This window comes from Oryza brachyantha, chromosome 4 (genome assembly GCF_000231095.2).
Source record: "Oryza brachyantha chromosome 4, ObraRS2, whole genome shotgun sequence".
In the NCBI taxonomy this organism is placed as follows: Eukaryota; Viridiplantae; Streptophyta; class Magnoliopsida; order Poales; family Poaceae; genus Oryza; species Oryza brachyantha.
The window spans coordinates 10,632,238-10,650,784 of NC_023166.2; the positions used below are offsets into that span (position 1 = coordinate 10,632,238).

An 18,547-nucleotide genomic window follows, 5' to 3' on the forward strand; every position below is an offset into this window, starting at 1 on the left:
TGCACAAAATTTATATAAGCTATGAATAATTCTTAGTACAAATAGCAATCTCATCTTTTTCTCTTCGGCTTATACTTATAAGCTAACTTTTAATTTTTAACATTAAATTTAGAGTTGATTTATGGTTTTCATTGTAATTTATTTTTAGCATTCGCTTTTATATTACTAGGATCATGCATATAAAAGATTTATCAACAACTTATTTTCCCAAATATATCATCTGTATTTTTTTTCTCAAAAAGGCAAATGATCACTCTAGGGTTTCTGCATACTAGTTTGCATCTAATCTTTTTTTTTGAAAGGATTTTTTTTGAAAGGAAGTTTGCATCTAATCTAGTTACTACATTGCTATATTTGGAAGCAGGGGGAATCATTTGTAAAGTTAAATAACTGTTTTAGACTTGTATGGACCACTTCAATGCTGTGTCATGTATGCAAAAACTACTCTGAACCTCTAATTTTGTTAACTGTTTCAATAGTAGTCATTGAAAAACAGTGGTTGGTTTTCGATCTCTGAGTTGTATTTCAAGCCATCGCTGAAGTTTCTCTCTCTCTCTCTCTTTTTTTTTGGCAAGAAATTTTCTTGTCCTGAGCCGGTTGAACACTTGTCGGTGGACCTGGCTTGCTCTGGGTAACGTCGTGGACTCGTGGTACGGGTCTACGGTGCTAATCGCAAGCAAGGTCTTTTATGTAAGTTGAAAACATTTGATCGAAGCAACTAAAATAATTTAAAATCAGGACTTCTATACTGTTTCACTCCAAGCGGTACAAATGGCAAAGGTAAAAAAAAAAGAAGAAGAACCTCTAAATCAATTATATAATCAAGGCTACAGTTTGAGACAGTTGAAACCACTCATCGTCTTCGATTATGCGTCTTCGATTATTTGATTCTTAATAGCTATCCAAGTATATAATAAAGAGATAACTTTTACAAGTTTGGAATTTTATTGAAGAAAAGTATTCCAAGAAGATTTTATATACAATTTTCTTTTCACAAATTCCATCATTTTAGGATATTGATAATCGTACGAGTAAAAAAAATACAAAATCAAGAAATGCCAAAAATTCAAAACTGAGCTCAAATAACAAGACCATCGTTCACATGTATACCAATCTCAGATAAAAAAAAAACATGTATACCAATCTCAATTTTAATAGACCTTTAGATAAGGCCCAACAAATCGGTAACCACCAAGCCCAAAGACGGCCGCACAAACAGGCCCAGGCCATAGTCTCAGTTGCAAAGCCCATTTCTTCAGCCCAACTAATTGGGCCGAAAAAACCCAGCCTAGCCCAGCCCATCCACTCCACCCTGCCTCCTCTCTCTTAACCCTACACTCGCAGCGACTATATAAAAGCTTGCCCTTCTCGAGCCGCTAGGGTTCTTCGTTTTCTCTCCCTCGCGCCGCCGCCGCCGCTGTCTCCTCCTCCGTGCCTCCAGGCGATCCTACGCTTGGAGCTCGCCACCCGGCGCCCGCCATGGTAAGCAAACGAATCCCTTCGCGCCTCGCGTGCCCTTCCGTGCTGGTGCTGGTGCTGGTGCTAATCTCTTGCTCGCGTTCTCTTCGTGTTGCAACAGATTATCCCGAAGAAGAACCGCAATGAGATCTGCAAGTACCTCTTCCAAGGTCAGTCAGTGGTTTCTTGGTCCCTGCTCCCTTGTACGTCGTAGTGGTAGGTCTAGTAGAGGCTGCCGTGTTTTGCAAAACGAAGAGATTCGTATTGATATAGGCCAGGAACGCGGTTCTTAGTGCAGGAACAGTTCTATCTCGTTGAAATCATATGATTGGTATGCATGTAGGATTTGATATGCCCAGTGAAATTTTTCGTTCTAGGAACCTGATAAATTGTGGGTTATGCTGTTGTATATATATATATACTAGCGAAATTTGTGCACCCTTGAATATAAACTAAAATTGTTTGTTTCGGTTCTGGTGAGTTGTGAAATTCTGTGTATGAAAAAAATATCAAGAAAAAGGGTATTGCTGTTAGTATATGTTACGGTATAGTTTTTTCATGCCAACCTCTGACATGGAAGTGATTGTAGGCTCCCTCTCTAACTTGGTGCATCTGTTGTTGCAGAGGGGGTGCTGTATGCCAAGAAGGACTACAACCTGGCAAAGCACCCTCAGATCGATGTGCCGAACCTGCAGGTGATCAAGCTCATGCAGAGCTTCAAGTCCAAGGAGTATGTCAGGGAGACCTTCTCCTGGCAGTACTACTACTGGTACCTCACCAACGACGGCATCGAGCACTTGCGCAACTACCTTAACCTGCCATCTGAGATTGTGCCTGCCACGCTCAAGAAATCTGCCAGGCCACCTGGCCGCCCATTTGGTTCTGGCCCACCTGGTGACCGCCCAAGGTATATATATGTTCCCGAAGTTCATCCAAATTACATATACTATGATGTCCTTAGTAAACATGGTATAGTAGCTTTTAAGATGGGTAGTAAGTACCTTTGTTCCTACAAAGATGATTTGAATGGGAAGAGAAAGTCATCCCTGTACTAGATTTACTTCCTGCGTTTTGTATTGTAAGATGTTTTGACTTTTTTCTAAGTCAAACATAAGTCTCTTTTAGGAAAAAGTCAAAAATGTCTTATAATATGAAATGGAGGTTGTATCTGTTAGAAATCTTTAAATGGGAAGGAGAAATTCATGATTATTTGTCTGATTTTCTTTGGGTATTAGATTCTAACAATATAAATTAAATTTCAGTATTACTCCCTTTGCTTTTTTTTAATTGGCGCAGTTGACTTTTGGATCTATGTTTGACCATTTGTCTTATTCAAAAAATTGTATAATTATTAATTGTTTGCCTATAATTTGATTTATTACTGTAGTAAATTTAAGCATGATTTATAATTTTGCATATTTGCACAAAAAATATGAACAAGACAAAGTGTCAAACTTAGATCTAAAAGTCAATTGTGTCGATTAAAAAGACCAAAGGGAGTAGATTCTAACATTGACAGTACGAAATTGAGGTTGTCTTTGTTAGGAATCTGCTCATGGGATGGGAGTAATCAGTTTCAGATTCTGTAGGCAGAGCAGTGGAACTTTTTAGCATGGCAATTTAAGTATATTACACAAATTTTTCCATCAAGAAAGTATGTTGTCCTTGGATTGCAAAGGATAGATTTCAATCATTTTAAACTAACAGCAGAGCTTCTGCTTTAGGGTGAAGCTTGTGGAATTTCCATGAATTGTTCATTTGATCTTGCTTTCTGTTGCACCTCTTGCTTGTATGGTGCTGTTCAGGCTTATTTGTAAAGAAGACAGTAAATGTGGTACTCTGTAACGGTTCTCTTTTTGCAATGTGTGTAGGGGCCCACCTCGCTTTGAAGGGGACAGGCCAAGGTTTGGTGACAGGGATGGGTACCGCGGTGGCCCTCGTGGTGCTCCTGGTGACTTTGGTGGTGAGAAGGGTGGAGCTCCTGCTGAGTTTCAGCCATCCTTCAGGGTAATGAACTTTCCTTGAACGTGCTTGAATATTGTTTAATCATGTGTGTAGGATTATTACATGGGAAACAACACAAACAAAATGCATTATACTTAGATTATTATTAACTTAGAAGTTCTTTTTATTCATAATTGTGTACCACACATGGATTCCTAAGCATTTGTGTACTTCATTCATGTCTTCTTTTTTTGGCCAGAAAGAAAAACTAATGTAGTTACAGACAATTTGGTCGGATTCAGCTCAAGTTTATATTTTTCTCTGGTGTGAAAGTTCTGGACAATCTTGTATTTTACTTGCAAAGGACCTGTGACAAATTATTTCATATCCTCCTCGTTTCAAAATGACATTTTAACTTCCATGTTCTGATATTAGTCGATTTTGATAACATTATGAAGTTTGGCTTATATTTTCCGCCTTAAAATTTTTGCAGAGCTCTGGTGGTAGACCTGGCTTTGGCCGTGGTGGTGGCGGGGGCTTTGGCGCTGGCCCAACCTCTTCCTCAATGGAGTGAACCTCCCCTTAGTTTGGATATGATGTTTTCTTCGCATGAGGCGTTTAATTTTGAAGGACAGTAATATTATGTAGCAATGCTGTTTTCAGGATCGACCGCTGTTGACATATGCCAAAATATGCTATCTTGATACCTTCCCAGTATAATAGTTTTTGCAAACGCTTAAGTTCCATGTTAATGCTTTCGACATGTCGGCAGAAATTACCTTTTGCTTCTGGAAGAAAAATAGAACTTTGTGCATGTTGGCCGCGTGAAATCGTATTGTGTTTGTATGTCGCCGTGCTAATTTCTCGAATTAGTAGATTAGGTTTTATGGACAGTTTGCTTGCCTTGTTCTATGGTAAAAAAATCTTATTAGATTGCCATGTAGGACCAACCAATCTATGCAAATGTTTGATGTACAGAGTAAATCAGGATCTATTTACAAGAAGATTTGGGCAAAGAAAACAGCGGTGCTTGATTCTTCCGGCATGTAGATTCATAGGCTCAAGACTAGAGCAGCCAGCGTCGATGGCACAAGAATGAGCTGCTGCCATTGCAGCCTCGCCGGCGGTGGCCGCAGCGCCGTCGCGTCCGATGTCGTGTTGAAGATCCCTTTGGGCGCGCCGCCGTGCCGTGCGGGCGTGCATGTCCCGTTGCCCTGCATAATAAACGAACCTCATCCATCTCAAATCTCTTGTCATTCTCACTAAGCTTTGTAGGTCGAATTATCCACTAAAACGGATTGTTTCTACGCTGACACCTGAGCTGCAGTGCAAATGTAGTATAGAGGTTTACGAAGAGAGGCATTACGGTGCAAGCAGATATGCTGTCGCATCCACAGATGAGCCCCGCATTGGCCTTGTCCGTAGCTTCAGCTGCACCACCTCCATCACTTCTCTGCAATTTTTGTTGGTGTTGTAATTTGTAAAACAGTTCAGGCTTAAGAGTTCAAAATCCTAGCGACGAGTTCATGATGCAGATTTGCAGAGAAGAGAGAGAGAGAGAGAGGTCAGACCTTGTAGAAATCCACGGCGATGAAGTTGGCCCATCTGTCCGCGGAGAGGTCATGGCAGGCGGTGAGCATGGCGAGCAGCTCCGCCGAGTTGTCCTTGCAGGCGACCGGGAAGTTGGGGAGGTCCCGGAAGTAGTTCACCAGCACCAGCGACCTCGACAGGTCGTTCATGGCGGCCGACTCGGCCCGGTTCGGGCACCTCCCCTTGATCATCCCCTTCGTCCCATCTGCACGCACACGCACGCACTCCGTCGTCAAAGAGGAAGGCGAAGCTGCGGCAGAGAGCGGCAATGGCGGATAGATAGGTACACTGGTTCTCGAGGACGTAGCGCCACTCGTAGGGGATGCCCTCGGAGGCCTCCTTGGCGGGCTTGGAGGTGAAGAAGAGGAGGCGGTGGTTGTCGCGGACCATGTCGCTGAGGCGCGGCCAGTCGCCGCCGCTCTTGGGCATCCGCCACGCCGGGAACAGGTACCTGGTCAGGCCGGAGGCGTTGAGGACGCGGGTGAGCCCCATCGGCGACTCCACGTAGTCCTCCACGAACACCGTCACCACCTCCGACGGGTTCCGGGCCAGGAACCGCTCGATCTCCCCCAGCACCTCCACCGCCGGCACCTGTCATCGATCGATCGAACGCTGTGATCGTTTTTACGAACTACAGAGAAAAAAGATTTGATCTTTTTTGTTCGTACGAATGCGGTGAAGTTCTGGCAGACGCCGCCGAAGGAGTGGCAGAGCCAGATGTCATTGCGGAAGTCGTACATGTCCAGCATCAGTCCTCGCACGCCATTCTGCACGAACAAACGTGTCCATGAAACACACACACAAAAAAAATTCCCCATCATTCGATCGTTGTTGACAGGTTAAATTCAGTGCCGTCTTGTTTATTCAGATATTGCGCTGAGGTGGTCGAGACGGCACGGAACGGCAAGAATGGACGTGCCACCCGACCGTGCCTGCGCCACGAGGGTGGCAAGTCGCCGAGGTGGGGGCCGGCACGCTTGCGCCGAGCGCCAGACACGCGTGCGGAGCCGCGCGACGGCGCCGGCGAGCGGCCGCGCGGGAAGTCGCGAGAGCTCCCGGCGAGAGCGACACGCGACACCTGTTGCGTCCGGGGGACCACGTACCTCCCGTCCTCCCCTGTCGAATTATTGGTTCCGGGGAGGGGCGTGAGCCCCTCCAATCCGACGTGGCTGGCGGTGGCGGGAGGGCGTGGGCCCCGGCGTGTCAGGAATATCGCGGCGGATGAGGAGAGGATGAGGATGATGCGTGCCGAGAGAGAGGATGAGGATGCGGCCGGAGCTGTGGAGGAGGAGGGGGGCTTACGTTGAGCTGGTCGGTGATGGTGTCCTGCTGGTTCCACGGCGTGGTGATGGCCGTCCCCGTCCGCGACCGCGTCCCCAGCCGCGCGAACGAGTTGTGCGTCGTCAGCCACGCGTACCGGTTGAACGGCAGGTCCCTCGCCTGCACGCACGCACCCACCGTCGCCGCCGGAGTTCGGTGAGCGCAGGAAGAAGAAGAAGGAACACCTAAAAAAACAAGACGACGGAGACGGCGGCCCGGCGAGCCCCACGCACCTTGGTCTGCGGGTCGACGGGGTTGACGCGGGTGCACCGCGGTCGCACGTTGCCGTCGGCCACGCACGTCTCGCAGTGCAGCCCGGCGTCGCAGTTCCGGTCCGCCGCGCACGTCTCCCCCACCTGCACAGCCCCACAGCCTCTCAGCCCCCCACCGTCCCCAACAGCCACAGCCACACCCCCCAAATCCCGCGTACCTTCCTCGCCGACACGACGCCGGCGGGGGAGCACAACAGCAGCGCTGCCGCGACGGCGAGAACCCTCATCACCACCGGCGACGGCGGCGCCATCTCACCGACTCGCTCTCGGTTGCTGTGGACGGCAAGCAACGGGGCAGGCAGGCAGCAGCCGAGCCAAGTATCGAGCACGACGATGGCCGTGTGCTCTTGTGCGTGTGGATTGTGTGTCGTCGTAATTAAGGTAGTGGCGTCGCCGTCACCCACCCTAGCTGCACACGGCATACGGCATCCACGTTCACGCAGCAGCACACATTCCACTCTCGTCTTTCCGCCTCGCGCATCTTGGTCGTTGGTGGTGCTGCAATGGCCAACTTGAGGAGGAATAGATCGACGAAGGGAGGGAGGAGGGGGACCGGTGGTGGTACGGACGTCGAGGCAGTGACCGTTGGCGTTGGTCCGGCACACCTGGCCGCCCGCCCTGCCGAGGAGCCTGCACAGTTCGAATTCTGGCAAAGCCATCGTAGATCAGATTGTTTGGCTTTCACCCAAACGATATATTTGCAAATGAAAACAAAAATCAAAATTAGAAAATAAAGTTCGGTGATAAAATTCCTAAAATTAATTTTAAATTTAAGGTTAAAAATTTAAACTTTTGTTTATAAATATAAGCAGATATGAAAAGATTAAATAGACGGCTTGGTTTTGCTTTGCGGCATGTGACTCGGGGGTCCAAGCAAAAGAATTGGGCTAGCAATTTCTTCCTAGTAAAGACTTTTTTTTAAAGAGTAAATTTCATATTAGGCCACGTATTGCGACCAAAAGTTTCGCATTGGACTAGAACTAAACCAATGTTTTCACTTAACACCTCATATTTTTTTCCCTTGTTGGCAGTTTGGACTAGGGTTAAGGAAATGACATGTCTGAGAGAAAAGCTAGTTAAGCCCATCATCTTGTGTCTTTGTATCAATATAAATATCTGAAGAATCGCATGATGTTTTCTTATCTCATCGTGGAACATAATTTTTTTTGCTAACAATTTACACAAATCAGAAATAATGTGTATGTGCTCATTCAAAAGGTTGAAGTTGGTCCGTATCAAAGAGGAAAATGAGTATGAGGACAATATAAATAAAACTAGTTGATTAAATACCCCTCATGCTAAAAAAAATGAAAAAAAGCATACAACTTCTGTTGTTTTTTCTAAAATGCATCACTCCTACGAAATTCACTCATTTCTTTCCTGGTGTGCTAAACCCCTAGTCCAACCTGGAAACTAGTGCAAAGATATATGTTGTTATGTGAAAAGATTGCTATAACCCTAGTCCAATGTGAAACTTTGGTTAAAATATGTAGTCCAAAATGAAATTTACTCTTTTTAGAAAATGGGATGAACCCAGCCTCTACATCCAGTTGGATGTACACAGCCAACAATACACCAAGAGTTCCTAGTAAAGACTAGTGGAATGTATTCGGCTAGTAGTTTAAGTACTTCCTCCGTTCAGAAATATATATATTTCGATAATTATTTATCGTTGATGATGGCATATAAATGGTAGACTTTCCTCAAACACATGCGAAAGTATAGCTACTATAATTGAGGGTGGCAACTAACTTCGCTCTTCCTTAAGAAAAAATAATACTAAGCGACAAGTTCAGACAGCTCATAATTGGTGGGAATCGAGATGGATGTGCTGCAAATATACATGACGGTTAGTTGCCGATTGCAAATGAGAAATGGAAGCTTCTGTACTGGCTTGATCTGACACTGCCTTGCCTTGAAACGAGCTGTTTCATTGGATCGTTTTCTGAATTCTGATTTATGTTTGAATTCACAAAGGCAGCTCGCGTTCAGTCGCTGCTGGCCTGAATCGGCTCACTGAAACGGGAGCTGTTCATTCAGAACTGAACCTGAAGAACGTTTGCCTGACCTTCCTCCTGATTGCAGAACCGAAAGAAATGATCGTCAGATTTTCCTGCAAGTATATGTATACAAATAAAATAGTAAGACAGCAAAATTATGATGTGACTATACAGGGACAGAACGCACATATTCACCCTGGTAGAGTCTCGCAATATATAGATGTAACTAGAATTCTCTAGCATTTCATCATCTAAAACGGAATTCTCTAGTATATACACCATGTGGCCATCTCATTCTCAGGCACCCCAGCACAACTGGATTATATATTGCAGTGTCTTAGTGCCACCTTCCCGCAGCTAATTATCCTATTTATCAGAAAGTTATTTGCTAGTTGATAGAATAATCACCAATCCAAATGACCAAGTACATGCATGCCACACCATAGTCTTCTCTTAAACAAGAAGCAATACATGCTTGCGGTGGTTGGTTGCCCATTAGACCAAAAAACGGTGCTCAATTTGCAGATCTGTATTATGACTGGATCGTCCGAATATACATTGACTGTGAATACGCACACATGTGCAGTAGTGGGTTTGGTTGCTTTGGTAGTTGGTGCTCAAGAAAAGTTTAATACTTGACGCACTGTGGTTAGAACAAATTGGATTTGTAGACATGTGGAGCAATACATGGTCAAGTGAAGATGATGCAGGATGAAGCAATCAGAGGTAGAAACAGCCTTGAAATATGCATTCTTTTCTTAAGATGAAAGGCCTGAAAGCCCAACTTTACATGAAAGCCCACATAAAGAATAAAGTGCATACAAAGATGGATACAAAAATGTCAACCCGTGGGCTTGCCAGCTTTTGCATAGAGACGAGACAGCCCTGAAGGATATGTTAATCAGGGCCTCTGTTGTAAGTTGCATTTGGAGGAGAAAGTATTATAAATCCTCGAGGGGATGTACACTTGTCTATTATATTTTATTTAAATAATTATTAAATTTTTTTAAAAGATAGATTAATATAAGATATATCACCATACAAATATGTAAGTTTAAATAGCTCGTGGAGCTCTCTTAGAGGAAACAGACATGTCTCTGCCTGGTGCGGCACAGCTTTTGATTGCTCTCTTTTTTCTCTCTCGCCATGGCCTTTTGGTAGCTTGTGGCGAAACTGCGTTGCCCGTGAGAAACTTCCCAGGTAGAAACCAACAATGGCGCCACGACAGGTGATACTCGTCTGCATGCTGCTTAATTATACATAGGTTATTATTGCAGGGGGGGAGTAGAGAGGTCAAAATGCACAAATACCACGAACACTAGTACTGCGTGCACTGAGGTGGTCCTGTGAAACGAAAACAACTGCAGTCATCTGCTGTTTTGCTGCACCTGCGTCGACAGCATGGTGTTCGCCTAGGATGCCCCTTTAACTTGGTACGGTTAGCAGTAGTGATGCAGCAGAGATGATCAGGGAGCCAGTGACCAGTTTTCCTGACAAATGTTTAGCCGATTAAGTTGCTACAGGTGTCTAATATCTGCCCTCAAAACTTATTTTTGAAAAAAAAGAGTCTAAAAATCAATCTTCACCTGTGGTTGATAACCGCTACTATCTCCGTTTCATAATGTAAGATATTTGATCTTTTTTGTTGCAACGTCGTGTTATTGAAAAATTTAGTACAAATATAAAAAAATGATAAGTCATGCTTAAAGCTCTTTTGATAATAAAGTAAGTCCCAAACAAAATAAATGATATTTTCATAATTGTTTGAATAAGTCAAATGATTAAATATTGTAAGAAAAAAATCAAACATCTTACGTTATGAGGCGAAGGGAGTACCAATTTTAACTTGCTCAATTGATTTTGGCTCGCTCTTAGAGATTCTCTAGGTCGTTTAAGCACAAAATGTTTGTATTTTGAATTGATTTGATTTTCCTTATAGATATCTGATGGTTTTAAAATCAATAAAATAATTTGACACTGCAGCAATGCTTACACTATGTTAAAATTTTAAATAATACAAATGTTTATATCTTATATAAGAGAGAGAGAGGAGCAAGTGTGTGCAGTTTCCCAAGTCAGAATAGCGCTGTGCTTCGCCGTTGGTTTGGCATCACCGGCCACAAATGACAATTGACACACGCTCGTCAGCGAGAGTAGCCAGGACATAGTTGACCCGGGCGCGAGGAGCATCGCGTCCCGCCGAAAAGGCCGTGAAGTGGACGAGCCAAAAGAGAAAAATAAAAAAACTACGCACACAACCACACACACGGTGCTGTTCGTTGCTGCATAGTACTGTATGGAGTACGTACGCTGCAGCCGCGCGCCCCGCTGTCTCACGGTCTCTCTCTCGGATACGTCGCCCCTCGCTCGCGCCGTTGCCCGTTTGGTTTTATCTTTTTTGGTGTGCGCGGCGCGATGGACGCGTTTGGCCGGGCGGGGCGGTCCACGCCATGTGGCATGCGCCACCCCCACCTACACCCACCCGTGCGTGGGGCGTCGCGTCCCCGTCCGGCCGGCGCCCGCGAGACGCGATGCACGGCAGCGCAACCTGCGCGGCATGCGAGGGGCGAGGCGAGAAAGAAAGGCGCCCCGACCCGACCCGCGAGCACCCCGGGCGGCCCGGCCACCCGGAACGCAAAGCCGCGCGCGGGCGGAGCAAAAAAAGCGGAAAAGCGCAGCAGCCGCAGCAAGCAGCGTGCGCGGCGAGACGTATCGCGTTGGCGTCGCGGTCGCGGCTAGAAGAATATCACCCGTTCCAGAATTCCTCGCCGTCCGTCCCCCTCCCCTCACCCGACAAGCCACCCTTTTCCACCACGCTGCCCCGCACACTTGACACTCCAAGCATCCCACCGGCCACGTCCACCACCGCACCTCGGCTCACGCTGCCGCTGCCGCTGCTACGGACGTCGGAGGAGGAGGGGCCGTACGGATGCGGCGCCGCGGGCTCGTCGCGCCGCCGCCGCCGCTGCTGCTGCTGGCGGCGGCGCTCCCGCTTCTCCCCGCGGCGATCGCGGCAGGTGAGCTCTCTTTTAGCCTTCATTGGCGGCCCCGGCTTTCAGGTTCCCCAACGCCTTCTCTTCTGCGGAAGTCGCCGCCGGAACTCCGATGGCTGCTCAGCTCATCACGTGATGATCGCTGCGGTTTTGGAACGGGTTGGCTGGCGGCGGCGGCGGTTGCGACGGCTTGCGCAAGCATACAACCGCGCACTTCGCTCAAGCAACGATTTTGTTCTACTTTTACTTTTTTTTTCCCTCCGCTTCTTATCATTCAGGCGTCGATTCGCTTCTAGTTCCAACCATTTTTCAGATTTCTTCATGGCTCAGATTACTGCATTGTTGAACCACATTTTCGTCAGAGGAGAGGTCAATCGGCATGATTAGAGTTAGACCCTTCCTTTTGGAGATGATTTCACCCGTGGTTACCTCGCCGGGGAGCAATCCCTAACCAAGAATGGTACGGGACGCATGTGTCTTCTGCCTCCTTCAGCGTCAGGCGAGGCAAGGGGACCGTCGCAATGCGGGGGTTGTCAGTTGCCACGCCATTGAATTCGGCTCACCTAATGGGGTCACTCCGTCCGCCGCTGTACCATCAGGGTGGGGCGGTGGCTCTGCATCTTGCGTTCCAGGGCTATCGCTGCTCTTCCGTATCACTTGGATTGGATTTAGCTGGCCGTGAAGGCGCGCCCCCGGTTTGGAATTGATGGCAAGTGATCCCATAGATTTGCTCATGTGTAATTTGCTAGTACTGGTCATGTGATATGGCCGTGGTGGTACCGGTTTCATTTTCTGTTAATGCATATGGTCGTGATTGATGGCATTGGCATAGATTTCGAGCATGGGTTATCTGCATTGCGTTACATGTTATGCACTTTCTATTAATGGTGCTGATTTTGGTAAATATACAGAATGGTGAGGCTGGTCTTCACATGCTATTCAATTTAGGGCAGCTGTGGTGTGTGTTGTATATTCTTGCATGATCTTTATGATTCCTTTGTTGGCCATGCAGATTGCCCGTTGGATTTGAGTTGGCCAAACTACGAACTGATAGCTTCGGTATGCTCGGATGAAAATGGGCACTCAAAGTGTTGCCGTTACATCAATGCTGTTATTGCGGTCTCATCTGCAATGTATGCAAACACGACAGGCATTCTTGGGGTTCCAGATGAACTCTCTGATGCTTGCATTGCCAATATCTCTGATACATTGGTATCAAAGGGAATTCTGCCTACCGCCGCTTCATTTTGTGGCCTTGGGATCAAAATCCAAGTTTCCTACCAGTGTATCGGGATGACTACCATCCTCCAGATGTTACAGTCTCCGAATTTCAGTGATGTCACTAGGAGCTGTGCAACTCTTCTTCCAGATGATGTCAGTTGCAAGAAGTGCTTAAACACCGGTCTGTCATACCTCCGCCATCTTGTGGGAGAACAAGATAATGTCACGTTGAATACCTGCCGTGATGCTGCTTTTGTTGCATTTGTGAGTCAAGGGAATATATCTACTCTTGATACAGCGAGTTGCTTTTTTAGTGTCCAGGGGCTTAGCGCTCTTCAAGGTTTGAGTTCTCTTTGATCTTCTATAGAAGGTTTGATTTGTTAGTACAAAAAGTCTCTTATAGAGCTTCATTTTCACCCATAACCTTCTTGGCAATTGGTAGAGACAAATGCATGTTTCTTCTATTCTGTCAAATGCCATCATTCCTGGTGCATTCCACAGTTCCCACACAATCTTTACTTCTCCAGCTTATGTGTTTTACTGGCATTTCTTCGGACTTTAAGGAGCATTATATTAATATAATGTATACATATGCCATTTGACAACTTGTAGACACGTAACATATTTTTAACCATTAGGTCTAATAAATTGCATAAGCTCCACATGATCTCCACAACTGTTCTTTGATAAGCTTCAGACATGCATCATTGCTGTGCATGTCTATGCTATCCTAACATATGTAATAATAGGTATATCAACAGGGAATGTACTAGAATTCTCAGTCAAGCATCAGAAATGTCCATAATTTCATGCCCTTATTGATGATAATATGTTTGGCATATCTTTTTGTATTGACGTTAAACCTTGACATCTTTGTTGATAAGATGATACATTTGTACTAAAAATTTTGCATTTATAAAACACGACATAGTATGCTTATGTTGAGATAATTCAGGTGATTAGGTCTGGACGTCTAGTAGATGGGAAGTGTGACATTTGCTTGTTATTCTTCAAGTCATATTACTCCAAGTTTTGGTCTTCCATGTTTTAATAAGTGATGTATCTCTGATGCAGTGAACATCTCTGTGCCATCCCCAGCTGGACTTATTGCACCAGATATTGCTCCCAGTCCACTTGGAATGCAAATTCCTGGGGAGCATGTTACTGGAGTGCTATCTAAGCATCGTCGTAGTTACAAGCTTGCACTATTCCCTGCAATTGGGGCTTTGGTTACAGGATTAGCAGTTATACTAATGATAGTATTGATTTTGCTCATCCGTAAAAAGAGTAGAGAACTAGAGAAGATTGAAGGAACTAACCCTCTTGATGCGTGGAGTTCCTGTCTGAAGAAGGGCCAAGAAGGTAATCATTTCATGGGCTATGGTTGTACTGCCATTGTTCGTACACGAATAAATATACATTTATATGGCTGGATGATTTCTGTATGCTCATGATGCCATATTTGTACACCAGGTCTGTTATTGTAGGGCTAACTTATGACTTCACATCAAATTTCTTTAGTACACTAGCTTGGCATGCCTCTTCTCCTGTGGATATGCAAGAACAGTAAAACTGATTTATTACTGTGGATTTACAACTTAGGAACTTGTATGGTTAATATGAATTTGATGAACTGACATTTGATACTGTATTTTCATTATTTTACCATTACAATCAGTTCTAGGACCCATCAAATTTATCTGCTTAACTGTATGTTTCTTCAGGTGGTTCTACCATTTTCGACAGATTTAGCTACAGACAGATTAAGAAGGCGACAAGAAACTTTGGCATTGTGTTGGGAGGAGGTGAAAAGGGCACAATATTCAAAGGGAAACTGAGTGATGGTTCTGTGGTCGCTATAAGGCGCATAGAAAGCTCGGCAAAACAAGGACAGCTGGAATTCTGCAAAGAAATGGAACTTCTTGGACGACTGCACCATCGTCATCTTGTTGGACTTAAAGGCTTTTGTTTAACAAGATATGATAGGTAAAGTCTGTTATACATATGTTCAGGTATCTACAAATCTGTGTTTTTTTAACAGTTTCTTATTATCCAGGTTCCAGGTCTATGAATACATGGAAAATGGAAGCCTTAAGGATCACCTCCATTGTAATATTTTATTTTCCCAATCTTTAGTTTTGTACTGCATAATCTGGTGAATTATGTTCATAAAAGCAGTTTTCTCTTTGCAGCATCTGGAAAACGTCTTTTACCATGGAAAAATAGGATCCAAATTGCCATTGATATTGCAAATGCTTTAGTAAGTCCTGGAATCTGGATTCTGAATTAGCTAAAGTAGTTCGTACCTTGTACTGACTTTTGTACCAAAGCAAAGATTGAATTATTGGTGTTAGGCTCCGTTAACCTGCTTAAAACTTTCACAGCAAAAGAGAACCTGCTTAAAAATGATTCTAATGGTAAAATAATACAAACACAGTGTCAAATGTATACTACCAAACTTATGTTACATAACTATATTTGAAATTTTACGCTGATGATTAACTGCTTGACCAAATATTTTGCTTGCAGGAGTACCTTCATTTCTATTGTGATCCACCATTATGCCATGGAGACATAAAGCCTAGCAATGTCCTCTTGGATAGAAATTATCTAGCCAAGGTACCTAACAAAACTTTTCTGCAGTTGGAACAATCCTACTCTGCCGGCAGCAGACGCTTGTTTTTGAAGCTAATAACAACAGGCTAAAAATACTAATGGCGTGTTCATTTTCCGTAGCTTGCCGTCTCTGGTCTTGTACAATGTTCAAGTGGTGATAGTAGTACTAACAGTTCCACCCTAGTGAAGGTGAATATCCAGGCAACTCCTGGTAAGTCCAATATCGTCTTTCTAGGTGTCTTCAGCTTTGCTTCTGAAGGTTCAATGTTTATTTTCAAAACAGTGGTAAAATCTCAGAGCATAATGCTAGCATTTCAGACAAGTCAAAAAACAATATATTTGTCGCAACAATGGTTCAATTTGAAAACACACATTCATTGAGATTAGTAGAGTATGAAGCTATGAACTCAGAAGCGATTCGAATTTGATATGAATTTGATCGGTGCAGGCTACATGGACCCTTGTTACGTGGTGACTCAGGTGCTGACGGCGAAGAGCGACGTCTACAGCTACGGCGTGCTGCTGCTGGAGCTGGTGACGGGGAAGGCCGTGGTGCAGGACAGCAGGAACCTGGTGGAGTGGTCCCGAGAGCTGATCGGCACCGACTGCCGGCTGCACGAGCTGGTCGACCCGGCGGTCGCCGACGCGTTCGACCTCGACGAGCTGCAGGTGATGGCGGACGTGATCCACTGGTGCACCCACAGGGACGGCGCCGCGCGGCCGTCGATGAAGCAGGTGCTCCGCATCCTGTACGAGCGCCTCGATCCGCTGTCCGGCGGCCTCGCGCGCGCCGTCGCCGCCGGCGAGGAGGCCTGCTACTACTACTACGGGAGCGGGCGGAAGGGGAAGGAGGAGGCGGAGGTGGAGCTGCGCCGCGGCGGCGGCGGCGACGTGCTGCAGCTCAGCGGCGAGGCCCGGTGCCTGCCGTCGTCGTCGAGCACGTCCAGGTCGTACTGCAGCCGCAGCGTGCTGCTGCAGTGCAACTCGCCGGAGGCGCCCCAGTCGCCGAACCCGAACGGCGCGCCCCCGCCGTGATACGATACGATCCGGCCCAAGTTTTTTTTTTTAAAAAAAAAAATGTCGGCAGTAGCGTAGCAGGCAGCACATCAATCGCGCCGACAAAATTTTGCAGGCCTGGAACATATAGCGAGCACTGAACTCTAACTGGACTGAAAGAGAGAGATCGGGCGGCAGCAAGCTGCCAAGTTTTGAGGCATGTTCATGGCAGGGACAGATGCTGCATTTAGGGCTTGTTTAGGTTCGTGTGAGTGAGTGATGGAGCAGTGGCCCAAGGTGCTGGGTCATGAGAGACGACACGCATGAGTGGAAGGGGAGAACGCTGTTTTCGTTCAGCGTCCCTAGGTCGAGTTGGTGGCTGCTCCATCGATGATCACAGCATTGATGAAACGTTGGGAAACGTCATGGCCATTCAATTCGTGTGTGCACAGATACGTAATCGTACTACAATTGGTGGGGGCAGCGGCGCGTGCTGCTGCTGCTAGTACTAGAGGAGTGGCACGCCATCTCGCGCGCGCCGTGGTCCACCGGTGGCGCGCGGCGCCGACGAAGAGACGTCGTGGGGCGGGGCGGCCAGATCGATCGATCCCACGCGCGCGTGCGACAGTGGCTGTGCAACCCGTCCACGGAAAATCACCGACAAGAACCGACGCGCTAGGCCAGCTGCCGTGGGCAGAGCCTGTGTTCTTCCGGAGGTTTCAAGATAAAGATTACGATAGTTTTTAAAATAGCGTACAAAAGCGATAAAGTTAACTATTATAAAATTAAAAATTCATTTCAGATGAGATGATAAACTTTATACTCCGAACCTTTTAAAATATAAAGTGTAACTAATTCTTTCTCTGTTCTGTAATATAAGTTAAGCATATATCAACTCGCACACTTTCCTTCTTTTAATTTGATTTATTTTTAATTTCTTCACCATGACCAACCGCATTACGCGTGTATATATATACCAAGCCAATCTAACAATGCGGTGGTTATTTATTTATCTTTTGTCTTTGCGGTAGAGGTGGCTTATATTTTGGAATTCAGTGAGTACGTGGAAACTTTTGCCATTGGAAAAAGGTGCACACGCAGCCGGACTGGACTCCCTAGAGTCAACGGCCGGTAAAAAGTCCTGTTTTTTATTTGTGGATCGCGTGTGTTGTGATCAGATCGAAAAGCGTCTCCCGTTTGCTGGTGACATGTCAATATCGCGTGACTCAAACAGGAGTTGAAAATGGAAAGCTTAAACGGGGATGAAAAATCGATCCTGAACTTGTGCCTCTCTTCTTCCTTCTTTTATATATATATATATATATATATATATATATATATATATATATATATATATATATTCTTGGCCAAAAGTGGCCCCGGTGATTTGTTTTTAGTCGTCGATGCAGCCTCGATCGGGAGGAGGGTTTTGAACACGGCCATTTGTTTAGGGATCGGCAGGGCAGGGCCAGGGCGGCTTCCAAGTCAATGCTGCTGTCTCACGGCTCACGATGCATCTCCGATCAGTTTTCCCGTGCGACTTGCTGAACGCGCCCTTTGCGTGCTACTGCTGATTCCCCTGCGCACAGCCATCAGGCCTGGATTATTTCACATTCTGATTTTTTTTAAAAAAAAGTATTTTATAAATAAATCCACATAAAACATGTTTTTTTTTTCTAGAAATTGACCTTTTCATCGCAGGTAGGTTAATTGGCGCTAATATTCAACACCTCAGCAATAACCGACGCCAACATCCTCAGGACCTCAGCCATTCTGGCAGCCTAGCACTAATGTCGGTATCAAAATAGAGAGGCACCGAGAACCTATTTATAAATAAATTATTAACAAATATATCCTTAGAAGGGTTAAAAAGTAAATATCTTATTTTATAAATTAGTCCTCAGCATCGATGTGTTTAGTGTTATCGTGTTGAGAATCTATTTGCAATTATATAAGTTATTTATAGATAGTCACTTGGCGTATAAGAGATTGATATCGACCCCTGCATATTAACGGCCATGTGAGCGATGGTGTCAACATCACTATCTTTGGTAAGATGTTGTACCGTAGAGAAAAATAATATATTTCTAGAATAAATTTTTTTTAAGAATTTATTTATGAAATAAGTTTCCAAACA

At 45.4% G+C, this 18,547-nt stretch overlaps 3 protein-coding genes across 3 annotated transcripts; 2 read left to right on the forward strand and 1 right to left on the reverse strand.

The window, feature by feature from the left end:
- The first annotated feature begins 1,375 nt into the window (after positions 1 to 1,375).
- On the forward strand, positions 1,376 to 4,193 carry LOC102711058 (40S ribosomal protein S10-1). The gene is made up of 5 exons (XM_006652231.3): positions 1,376 to 1,482; positions 1,580 to 1,628; positions 2,083 to 2,365; positions 3,330 to 3,465; positions 3,896 to 4,193. The coding sequence occupies exons 1-5, from the start codon at positions 1,480 to 1,482 to the stop codon at positions 3,974 to 3,976; spliced, it is 552 nt and encodes a 183-aa protein (XP_006652294.1). The 5' UTR covers positions 1,376 to 1,479; the 3' UTR covers positions 3,977 to 4,193.
- LOC102718545 (PI-PLC X domain-containing protein At5g67130-like) lies at positions 4,064 to 7,026 on the reverse strand. Its single transcript, XM_006653342.3, has 8 exons — positions 6,743 to 7,026; positions 6,546 to 6,668; positions 6,295 to 6,432; positions 5,661 to 5,759; positions 5,280 to 5,583; positions 4,974 to 5,197; positions 4,769 to 4,855; positions 4,064 to 4,616 (listed from the first exon to the last, which is right to left on the reverse strand). The coding sequence occupies exons 1-8, from the start codon at positions 7,004 to 7,006 to the stop codon at positions 4,455 to 4,457; spliced, it is 1,401 nt and encodes a 466-aa protein (XP_006653405.2). The 5' UTR covers positions 7,007 to 7,026; the 3' UTR covers positions 4,064 to 4,454.
- A 5,392-nt stretch (positions 7,027 to 12,418) lies between these two features.
- LOC102711338 (probable receptor-like protein kinase At1g49730) lies at positions 12,419 to 16,836 on the forward strand. Its single transcript, XM_015835972.2, has 9 exons — positions 12,419 to 12,476; positions 12,590 to 13,138; positions 13,873 to 14,160; positions 14,523 to 14,784; positions 14,855 to 14,907; positions 14,991 to 15,058; positions 15,328 to 15,417; positions 15,535 to 15,625; positions 15,863 to 16,836. Exons 1-9 carry the CDS (start codon positions 12,419 to 12,421, stop codon positions 16,447 to 16,449), a joined length of 2,046 nt encoding a protein of 681 aa, XP_015691458.1. The 3' UTR covers positions 16,450 to 16,836.
- Positions 16,837 to 18,547: the final 1,711 nt, after the last annotated feature.

Coding starts and splice junctions, on each gene's coding strand:
- LOC102711338 (XM_015835972.2), top strand. CDS start 12,419: ATGGGTTATCTGCATTGCGTTACATGTTATGCACTTTCTATTAATGGT. Junction 13,139..13,872: donor GGGGCTTAGCGCTCTTCAAG/GTTTGAGTTCTC, acceptor TCTCTGATGCAG/TGAACATCTCTGTGCCATCC. Junction 14,161..14,522: donor TCTGAAGAAGGGCCAAGAAG/GTAATCATTTCA, acceptor ATGTTTCTTCAG/GTGGTTCTACCATTTTCGAC.
- LOC102711058 (XM_006652231.3), top strand. Junction 1,629..2,082: donor CTGCAAGTACCTCTTCCAAG/GTCAGTCAGTGG, acceptor CTGTTGTTGCAG/AGGGGGTGCTGTATGCCAAG. Junction 2,366..3,329: donor CCACCTGGTGACCGCCCAAG/GTATATATATGT, acceptor CAATGTGTGTAG/GGGCCCACCTCGCTTTGAAG.
- LOC102718545 (XM_006653342.3), bottom strand. CDS start 7,006: ATGCCGTGTGCAGCTAGGGTGGGTGACGGCGACGCCACTACCTTAATT. Junction 6,669..6,742: donor GCGTCGTGTCGGCGAGGAAG/GTACGCGGGATT, acceptor GGGGCTGTGCAG/GTGGGGGAGACGTGCGCGGC. Junction 5,584..5,660: donor GCCAGAACTTCACCGCATTC/GTACGAACAAAA, acceptor GATCGATGACAG/GTGCCGGCGGTGGAGGTGCT.